We start from the raw sequence: 9,961 nt of genomic DNA on the forward strand, positions 1-9,961 counted from the left end.
AAGACACATGCCACACTACGTGTTGCCCTTGTGTCCTGCCACACTGCCCAGCTGTGTGGGAGCACTCAGTACACAGCACTCATGGACTGGGGTCCTGCCACACTGCCCAGATGTGTGGGAGCTCTCAGTACACAGCACTCATGGACTGGGGTCCTGCCACACTGCCCAGCTGTGTGGGAGCTCTCAGTACACAGCACTCATGGACTGGGGTCCTGCCACACCCCCTCAGCTGTGTGGGAGCACTCAGTACACAGCACTCATGGACTGGGGTCCTGCCACACCCCCTCAGCTGTGTGGGAGCACTCAGTACACAGCACTCATAGAGTAGGGTCAGGAGGAGTTCATTGTTTTCTAGAGTATCTACCTTCCTGAAATTGAGATGTTTAATGGTGGACAAAATGATTTCCATTTGGCATGTAAGGCAAGTAAAAGGACTAAATTCTTCTTGTTCTACTAAGTTACTTTTCACGCCTTTATCCTGTTTTTGCTATCCTGCAGCAGCAGCTGAGTCTAAAGGAGCCCTCCGATTGCTCCACACTGCCCAAACTGGAGGAGTTCTATGTCTCTCTGATCCAGTCACAGCAGTTAGCAGAAGGGAGCCCTTTTGAACCTGACAGCCCCCAGGGGCAGCCAAAGCCGATCCAGCTCTCTCCAGCAGCGCTCGACTCGCCTCCTGCAGCGTTGGACTCCCCAGAAGATCACCATGGCTCTGGTAGGCTGACGTTTGCTCGTACGTGCTTGCCAGCTGCGGGTCACAGTGCAGGGCTGTGCTGTCTCTTTCAGAGTGCACCTGCTAGGCTGCAGGCTTGTTTTGAAGCTCAACTGTTCCCTTTAATTTACCACTCTTCTTTCATTCTTGGAATTATTTTGGGGTGTTTCCCGTTCATATCGAGTCACATTTGCCATGTGTGAGTGCACAGTCCTGAGGGTTTGACACGTGTGTGCACTTGGACCACCATCACAATCAGGCCTTTGCTCCACTGCAGTGATCGCCTGCAGCTGCTCACCAACCTCTGGCACGTCACACTGCCCTTGGTAGGATCGTGGAAAGTGCTGATTCTGTGAATGGCCTAATTCACTTACTGTATTTTAGAGTTGCATTTATCCTGTAATTAATACCAAAACTTTGATCCTCTTTAATGCTGAGAATTGTGCTGTGTTCTCAGACTGCGGTCTACCTGTTCGCCAGTTGTGGATGTCTGCGTTGCCTCTGGGAACATTTGCACGCAGCTCTCTGTGTAAACATGTTTTATTTGCGTTCAGTGGAAGAGTGGATGTGCTAGGTCAAATGGTGATTTCATTTTCACCTTGTAAAAAATTGCCAGAATGTTTTCCAAAGTGGCCGTACCATTTTTGCGTTCCTACCAACAAGGCGTAAAAATTCTGACAGTTGAACAACCTTGCCCACTGATGGCATTTTCAGTCTTTTCAGATTTTGCCAGTCTGGTGGGTTATGTGGTAATGTATCATTTGTATTTTCCTGGTGACCATGCTCATCTTTTCATATTCTTGTTTTCCATCCATCTTTAGTTAGGTGCCTGTCCAAGTATTTTACTCATTTTTAAAATTAGGTTATCTTCTTGCCTGCTGTACAGTTTTGTCATGTGCACAAGTCCACATACATTTCCTCCATTCTGTGGCTTGCCTTTTCTTAATAATGTTTGCAAGAGCAAAAATGTTTTTATTGTGATCAAGCCGAGTATGATGCTTCATAACTGTAGCTTTCTGTGTCGTCTTGGGTGCTGTACTCAGCCTGCCGTCTGTCGGCATGTGGTCTAGTGCGTCCGTCTCGGGTGGGGTCCCATTCCGCTCTTCACCTCTAGGGTCGGCTTGGGGTTTTAGACATTCACCTTTCATTTTCCCCCTCGTCGTCGCCAGGCCTTCCTCTGCCTTGTCGGGTGCGGGAGCCTGTCGTAGCCGCCACTTGGAACCCGCTCATCTTCTGCCTTGTCGGGTGCGGGAGCCTGTCGTAGCCGCCACTTGGAACCCGCTCATCTTCTGCCTTGTCGGGTGCGGGAGCCTGTCGTAGCCGCCACTTGGAACCCGCTCATCTTCTGCCTTGTCGGGTGCGGGAGCCTGTCGTAGCCGCCACTTGGAACCCGCTCATCTTCTGCCTTGTCGGGTGCGGGAGCCTCTCGTAGCCGCCACTTGGAACCCGCTCATCTTCTGCGATTTGTCTCCTGGTTACGGCTTCTGTTCTCCTGGCTCTTTGCATTTCTTGTAGTTTTTTTGGAAGGCCAGACTATGAATTCCTACATTGTTGGCTGGATTTCTACCTTCATTTCATTCCTTCCTGTCTGTCTGTTGAAGGAAGGGGGATGATTGAATTCCCCAAAACTGTCTTCTTCCACCTTCTGTTAGGTTTCATTAGCCCCGTCTCATCCTAATTCAGCCCACTGTGTAGGCAGTGCCCTGGTGCAGTCTGGACGGACTTGATGTCAAGTATGTTGGGGTGTCTTCACACACTAGCCCATGGTAAGCCCTCCTAATATTCTGATAGGTTTTTCCAAGGCCTTGGCTGTTCCTCCCACACATGAGCCGGGTCACTGCTCAGCTAAGCCTCAGGACACCTCCTGCGGGTGCCCAGCTGCCCCTCTCTGCCTGCCTCCCCTCCAGACCCCCATCCTGCGGGTGCCCAGCTGCCCCTCTCTGCCTGCCTCCCCTCCAGACCCCCATCCTGCAGGTGCTGGTCAGGAAGGCCTCGGGCTCAGTTTGGATCTTTCCTTACTAGACCATCGCAGGACCGTATTTACCAACCATGACCTGAGGCGCTCACAGTTTCTCTCTCATCTCCCAGGGGACGCGGCCCTGCGTGCTGTTCAGTGTCTGACAGCCATTCTTCCACACATTGTCAAGGTTTCCGTTGGATCCCTGTTACATAGCATCATGGTGAAAAGTACAGATTGTGCTTTTTAAATTTTTTGGTCACCTGGCTATCTTTTCATATGTTTATACCCAAGATTTTCTTTTAAAGTCTTTAGTAATGATAGCCATCTCCTTTCCTGATTCCTGGTGTTAGTTTTATGATTAGAAAAACCTTTATGAAAAAGCATTCAAATTCTACTTGAACAAAACACACCACAAACATGCGGGGCATCTACCACCCGCCCCTCTGCTAGGTGCCAGAGAGGCAAAGGTGAATAAAGCACTGGATGAATTTTCCCTGAGGTTTTTTTTAATCCATGGTTTTAAGATCTAGAGCAGTGCTAAACTGTAGCCAGCGAACTTCAACCTGTGGGGTGTCTGCAGTGGTGGACTGCAGGAAGAGTTTGTCCAAAACTGGCCACACAGCTGGCCACACAACTGTGTTGACCAAGGCAGCAAAAGCTTCTCTCAGTGGCAGGAAGGCAGGGAGCGGGCAGGGCAGGACTGAATTGTTCACAGGTCGCCCTTTGACTTCCCCGGGACTCACCCTCTTGGTGGCCGTGTGTCGCCCCGGCGCAGAGCGTGTTTGTACCGGTGTTAGTAAGGACTGGGTGGCAGCGATTGTGGGAAGCTCTGCGAAGGTGTGTTCTTTCATTTTAGTGGAAAGCTCTCCAGGAAGCCTGAAGAATGAGGTTTCTGGTAGCCACGCCATTACTGTGTTCAAGGACAAGGACAAGGTGCAAGGAGCCATGGACCAGCTCTCTCTGATTTTGTCTCCCGAACACCAGATTTCCCAGAAGCTCTACGTTCCTCGGAGCACGGCCACTGCTGCGCTGGGAGCCGCTGCCCGGCTGGCCACGTCCCGGAGTCTCCTGCTCTGGTACCCCAGTGTGAACAGGATGGAGGTGTGAGAGGAGGGAGGGCCAGGGCACACAGGGCTGGAGGGCCTCAGGGTGCAGTGGGGGCTGCCGCAAGATGCTGCTGACGCCTTTGTCTTACTAACAATCCACTTTGAGGTGTAAGTATTGATATTTAATGGTTTCATTTTTTATTGATTATTCTGTAGTTGAGCTTTGGTTTTGGTGCAGCAGTTTAAACAAGCTTTTGTTGTTTGTTTGTAAACCTTTTCCTTGTGCATATCATGACTGATAAAAGTGAAAAGTGAAAAGCTAAAATTTTGTGAAACATATTTAGCTGGACAAAAATATTGTCACATCATTTTCTTTAGAAAAAGAATGTCTGAATGTTAAGGTTTCTGCTTTCTAATTTGAAGTCTTATGTCACAGGTCATCATTATTTCTTTCAAATACTGAAATCTGTAAAAAAAAAAAAAAGAAATTCCACACCTTGAAGTTTGGGTCCTGTAAATAATACAGCAGAAAATGCAGCTGCCTTCAGCAGAGGCCATTCCTGAGCCGCAGCCACAGCCCTCTGCAGTGTCCTCAGTGCCCGGGCACCTCGGGGGGGCGCAGCCACAGCCCTCTGTAGTGCCCTCAGTGCCCGGGCACCTCGGGGGGCGCAGCCACAGCCCTCTGCAGTGCCCTCAGTGCCTGGGCACCTCGGGGGGGTGCAGCCACAGCCCTCTGTAGTGCCCTCAGTGCCCGGGCACCTCAGGGGGCGCAGCCACAGCCCTCTGCAGTGCCCTCAGTGCCCGGGCACCTCGGGGGGCGCAGCCACAGCCCTCTGCAGTGCCCGGGCACCTCGGGGGGCGCAGCCACAGCCCTCTGCAGTGCCCTCAGTGCCCGGGCGCCTCAGGGGCCACATACCTCTGCAGTGCCCTCGAGGTGCCCAGGCACCTCAGGGGGCGCAGCCATAGCCCTCTGCAGTGCCCTCAGTGCCTGGGCGGCTTGGGCCACAGCCACAGCCCTCTGCAGTATGCTCAGTGCCCAGGCGCCTCTGGTGGGGTGGCACAGCTGTCGCCACCCAGCAGCAACACTAAAAAGATGAGGCACACTCTTGAGGGTCCTGGAAAAGTCGGAACTGCAACCGGACCCCTCAAGCTTTCCTCCCCGCTTCTCCAGCCCTCTTTCCGCCACCCTTCTTCCCGTCTTCCCCCACTTTCTGCCGCATTTCTCCGTTCCTGTCCCGTCTCCGAACTGCTTCTACTGCTTCTGTCTGCATCCCTCTTCTCCAGCTCTCCCTCCGCCACCCTTCTTCCCGCCCGTCCTTCTCCCTTGTCTGTCTTTCACCGTCCGCCATCCACCGTCCATCCGTCGTCCCCGCCTAGCTTTTACCGGCTACTTTTATATCGTTCTCCACCAATCACTTCTCCCTGTGGGTCCACTTGGCGCTACATGATAAGCCAGTAATCACAGCGAAGGCATTAGCCTATCCCTGTGACTTCCTGTTTACCTGCTGGTGAGACCAACTCCGCCTCCTGGCCCTGGGCCAGCCGTTGTCTTGCAACGGCCCCACTCAATCCCGGAGCGGCTTCAGCACCCGCTCCCCACACGCAGCCACAGCCCTCTGCAGTGTGCTCAGTGTCCGGGCACCTGGTGGGAGGCCGCAGGAGCTGGACAGTGGTAGTGGCAGAGCATGTATAGACATGATGCTCTCTCAAGTCAAATTGTGTGAAATACATTATGACAACCTGTTGGCTCATGGCGTAAGTCATCACTGGAGAGACTAAAGTGAGAAATTGAGCAGTGCAAGTGACACTCGTTCCTTTGGGCTGAAGTTGCAGACCCACCCTCATACTGTTTTACTCCTGGAGTGAACTCCCCATTCAGAATTGGCTCTGAAAGTACTCTTAAGGCTTGCTCCTCATCTGCACACAGCACAGTCATGCAGACCCGGCCTCCTGTTGGTGCCCGCGGCAGGGACTCCTCAACTACTCGCTGACAACTGCTCCTCTCCACTGCTGAGGGAGGACGGTGGGGAGCAATTGACAGCGCCCTAGAACAGGGGGGCACCCTTGTGCTGCCAAGGACCACCTGCACATTCGTAATGTTATTCTTGGGCCAGATAAAGCTGTCAGTTTAGAAATTAGCCTGCTGTACACTTAGTGAATTCCAGATCCTGCCTTTGATTGCCATGGCAAAACAGGGCCAAATGATTTTGCCAGATCTGTATGTCCTATGGGCTGGATGTTCCCCTCCTCAGATTTGAAATGTTATTGCTAAACCTTTAAGCAATGATGAACCAAAGTTAACCCAAAGTGTGATAATTTCCCCTCTAGAAGCCTTAGAATATGCTAATAGAAATGTCTAAATCCAGACTCACCTTTAATTTCAATATATCCATAAAATGATACACTAAATTGGCCCCTTCCTCCATAGAAAGACAAAGCCTGGAAGCGTCACTGGTGGTTGATCTGACAGACAGAACGGGACCCCCTTGGCCTTCGTGATCTTACGTCAGACGTCATTACTAGAGAAGTGGCTGGGAGTTGCAGGACACCCGGCTGACGGGCTGGCAGAGCCCTGCACATTTACACATGATCACATTGAAAAGTAAAGTCCTGAACTAGTGGGTCCTGCAAAGCAGAGCTGCATGGGACTCTGACAGGAGGGGGTGTTGCGGGACAAGGGCCGGTGGAAGGCCCGCCACCTGTGCAGCGCAGCACTGGCTGCCAGGGTTAGGCCGCCGCAGCGAGGGGCCTGATGTATCGCCTGACAGGCTCCGTAAACCAGATGGAGATTATTAAATAAAACTGGACTGAAGGTTTTCAGAGTCCCATCCATTCGCAAATAGCCAAACATCTCACCATGCCCAGCCTGAAGGCAGCCTGCTAGGTCAGGCACATCCTGATGGTGTTAGCGCACGGAATGAACCATTGATGGGCTGGTGTGCTTACCTGCTTCTCCAAGAAACGTGGGTTTTGTTTGTTAATTAACTAAAATTGCCTCAAACATTAAGCAGATCTAACAGATCACTTGGAAATTAGTAAATAGATTTCTGCTTAAGAAGGAATCACACCAGGGCGTGTCTCCCTCTCTCCTTCCAAGAGGCACCCGGCTTTCAGGAGGCGCTTTCTTGTCCCTGTACTCCCCGTTCACAGGGTCACTTCTCAAACTTCTCTCTGAAAAAAAAAAAAAAGATACCAAAGATATGTAGGAGCTGTGGCCAGCACCTGCCCCTAGCGTGTTCCATGTTATGGAAACATTAGCGGTGAAGGCGGTCCCTGGGAAGTGGAACCCTGCAGACTACGGGAGGGGATGGAGTGCTGACATAAAGGGACGTGGTTCTTAACTGCTAGGCGTGACAGAGGAACTTGCGGAAGCAGCCAGGTTTCCATCCCAGCTGCGCAGATGTCTGCAGTCCCCCAGCCCCTGCCCTTTCCCTTAGCACTCCCACAGCTCAGATGTGTAACTTGACCCACAAGGACCACAGATGAGGAAACCTAAAGCGCAGAGGAGGCTCGGCTTGGATTCCCATATCTGCTGATTCCGAGCTCAGCCGCCTCCCCGGGGAAACTCCTGCAGCTCCTCCTTGTGCAGGTTCAATGACCGGAAGCCAGAAGACCCAATCCAGAAAAATGGTGGTTCTGAGGCTGAACAGGCCCTAGCTATTCGGGGGGCAGAGGGACCAATCCACAAAGATCTCATATTCTTGACCGTAAAGAGTGAGCCATTAAATGATCTGAAAGCCAGGGCATCGTAAGGAGTGAACATCATCCCAATCGTCCTCAGTTTGCTGTGCGCCTACACTGGGTCTCAAGGCTGTCCTAACACGTTTGATACCCTCTCAGAATTGACCCTACAACGGTGCCGAGGAAATGGTTTGTCCATAATTTTTCAGGAGCCATCACAAAGACACTGAAAACATTGTCACCTTGCATAGCCTCGTTCCTACCAGCTGTCCTCCGTCACCAGTCACCAAGGTTTGGTGTCACTGGCCTGCTAGAACACTGTTTTCACTTAGTGTGACCCAAAGAACTTTAGTTATGTAACAAAACAAAACATGTATAGTTGGAAAATACGTTTGTCTCTCATTGACTAAAACATGTGCCTTCATTTTTGCCATGATCTCTTTTTCTTAGGCACCTTAGCCTTATATTCCATGAAATTGGAAATTAGGTCACATTGGAGCTACTTTTTAAGCTGCGAACAGCTGGGTTCCAAAGACTCATGTCTGTTCTCTTGTTTATGGTGGTATGTCAGATCCTTCGAAGCCACCATCCAGGTACTTAAGCCCAATTTGACCCACCCAGATGTCAGATACCAAACCTCACCCCACCGACACACTCAGCCGTCTCCTTGGCTTGATTCCTCACCCGGAGCCGCTGCTGCAGCCTGCTGCCAAGAGCGGGTCGCTTCCAGGTGGTTCCCATTTGGAAAACTTGCCCTTTATCCTCCCGTCCAGCAGACTGCGGGGGGGAGTCATTTCTTCCTGGAACGTGTGGGAAGACCTCTTGCAAGTGCCATAGGTACTCCCATGGCAGCAGCTTTCCGTTAAGTCTGTGTCTAGGTGAGAGGGGACCCCCACAGGGCGCCTTCCCCCGAGGGTGACTGTCCTTGGAAGGATAAGCCAAGGAAACATATAAGCAAAGTCAGAATCAGCATTTCTTCTTCACCTGGATTTTCAAAGTAATGCTGCTTGCTGTGTAGCGCAGAGAGCTGACGAGGGATGGGATGCTTGGCTAGCACGGGGTGATCACGCAGCGGACACCACGTCGCAGGCCGAGCGAGAGATGAAGGTCAGGTGGACGGTTTTTGGCCGTTGATGCAGGTTTGTCTTTGCCCAACCTTTCAGAAACACTGATTAATTTCTGTCAGCTGTTGCCTTCACATGAGGCTCAACAGCAATGGCATCTCAACAAGTGAAGGAGAAAACGGTGAGCTTGCAACAGAAACCAAGTCACCGCATAGAGTGAGCCAGTGGTACAGCTATGCACCCTCTGCTGGCTTCTCCGGCTGTTTTCAGAAATACAGCCATTCTGGATGTTGTGGGTCAACCCACCAGCCTCTGACAGCAGCTGAAAGAGGAGGTCTCGTAGCGTTGTCAAGTCCGTCAGCTACGTCCAGAGGCCAGCTCCCGCTGAAACTGCCTTGTCTCTGAGCAGATCATGAGCGTAGCATGCGTCAGACAAAGCCTTGCTACAGCTTGGCAGAACTAGCTTTTTAACAAGTCCCCAAGTTTCTGTGTTACGCACAATCGGTCCCTCACTTCCATTCCAGTCATTAACTTTCAACAAGTGTCAGACATGAAGGACTGGCTCCTACAAAATGCTCCTGCCTACAGAATTGTACCACAATTTCTAGGGATGCTTATTGTGTTCAGATTAAAACTGAGGTTTCTGTTCTTTTAAAAACAGCGTTATGTGACAAAATGGGATTTTAAACAATAAATTAGGAAAGCACACTGTAATGTAAAATCCTAAAAGCAGCCATTACCAAGGCAACAGGTGCAAGCCTGGCCCGCACGTAAATCACCTGGGGGAGCTCTCAGAAAGCACCTCCCACCTTGGACCGGCTGCCCGGCTGTGAGAGAAGTAGTGAGAGCTCCCTCGTCCCACCCCGTCGTCCTTTCCAGAGAGGTCCCCAGGGCCCAGTTGCCTTCAGGTTCCGGCGCCGCGACCGCCACCGAGTGCAGTGGCAGACACCTTGGCAGTTCTGAGCTGAGGTTACGCACCCAGGGTCTTCCTCCATGAACGCCCCTCAGAGTACACCCCGGGAGGGCTGTGGGGCCCCAGCTGGAATCTGAGCAGCTGCAGTTCTGGGAGTGAGCGGTTGCGTCTTCCTGCTGCTAGGTGGCACTCCAGGACAAGCGTCCTGCCGCCAGCTGCAGCTAGAGTGTTTGGCTGCAGCTGCAGCTGGAGCGGGGGCTCACTTAGACCAACCTCTCTACAGGCACCAGGGGAGAAAGCGAAGCGTCTTACAAGTGAATTCTGCGGGAAGCAGGGAGTTCTAGTGCTTCTCTTTGCATGATCTTCCCATACTTCACAATGTCTGATCTCTATCCCCCAGGGCTCCCCCTGCACAGTCCTCAGGCTGTAACACTGTAACCCTGGGTTCCTGGAAGATTTTGGGGAACCCGCAGGCGCCGCCACCCCGTCACCCCACCTCTTGATCATGTTCGGAAGCTCCAAGCATTAACTCAAGCCTGCTGTGTGGGAAAAAGGCCCAAGAAAAACGTTGTAGGGGCAAGGGGAAGG

At 51.9% G+C, this 9,961-nt stretch overlaps 1 protein-coding gene across 3 annotated transcripts in view; it reads left to right on the forward strand.

Moving 5' to 3' along the window:
* The window catches only part of TDRD5 (tudor domain containing 5), a 52,725-nt gene extending 48,947 nt beyond the window's left edge, over window positions 1-3,778 (forward strand). For 2 of the 3 annotated variants that reach the window (XM_058660732.1, XM_058660734.1), the window contains 2 exons: window positions 499-712; window positions 3,526-3,778. In XM_058660732.1, the coding sequence (XP_058516715.1) occupies window positions 499-712; window positions 3,526-3,776 (465 nt within the window). In that variant the 3' untranslated portion in view covers window positions 3,777-3,778. The remainder of the gene's footprint in view (window positions 1-498; window positions 713-3,525) is intronic. The other variant, XM_058660733.1, reaches the window with a different exon arrangement.
* Window positions 3,779-9,961: the final 6,183 nt, after the last annotated feature.

The sequence above is a fragment of the Ochotona princeps genome, chromosome 2 (genome assembly GCF_030435755.1).
Source record: "Ochotona princeps isolate mOchPri1 chromosome 2, mOchPri1.hap1, whole genome shotgun sequence".
Classification (NCBI taxonomy): Eukaryota; Metazoa; Chordata; class Mammalia; order Lagomorpha; family Ochotonidae; genus Ochotona; species Ochotona princeps.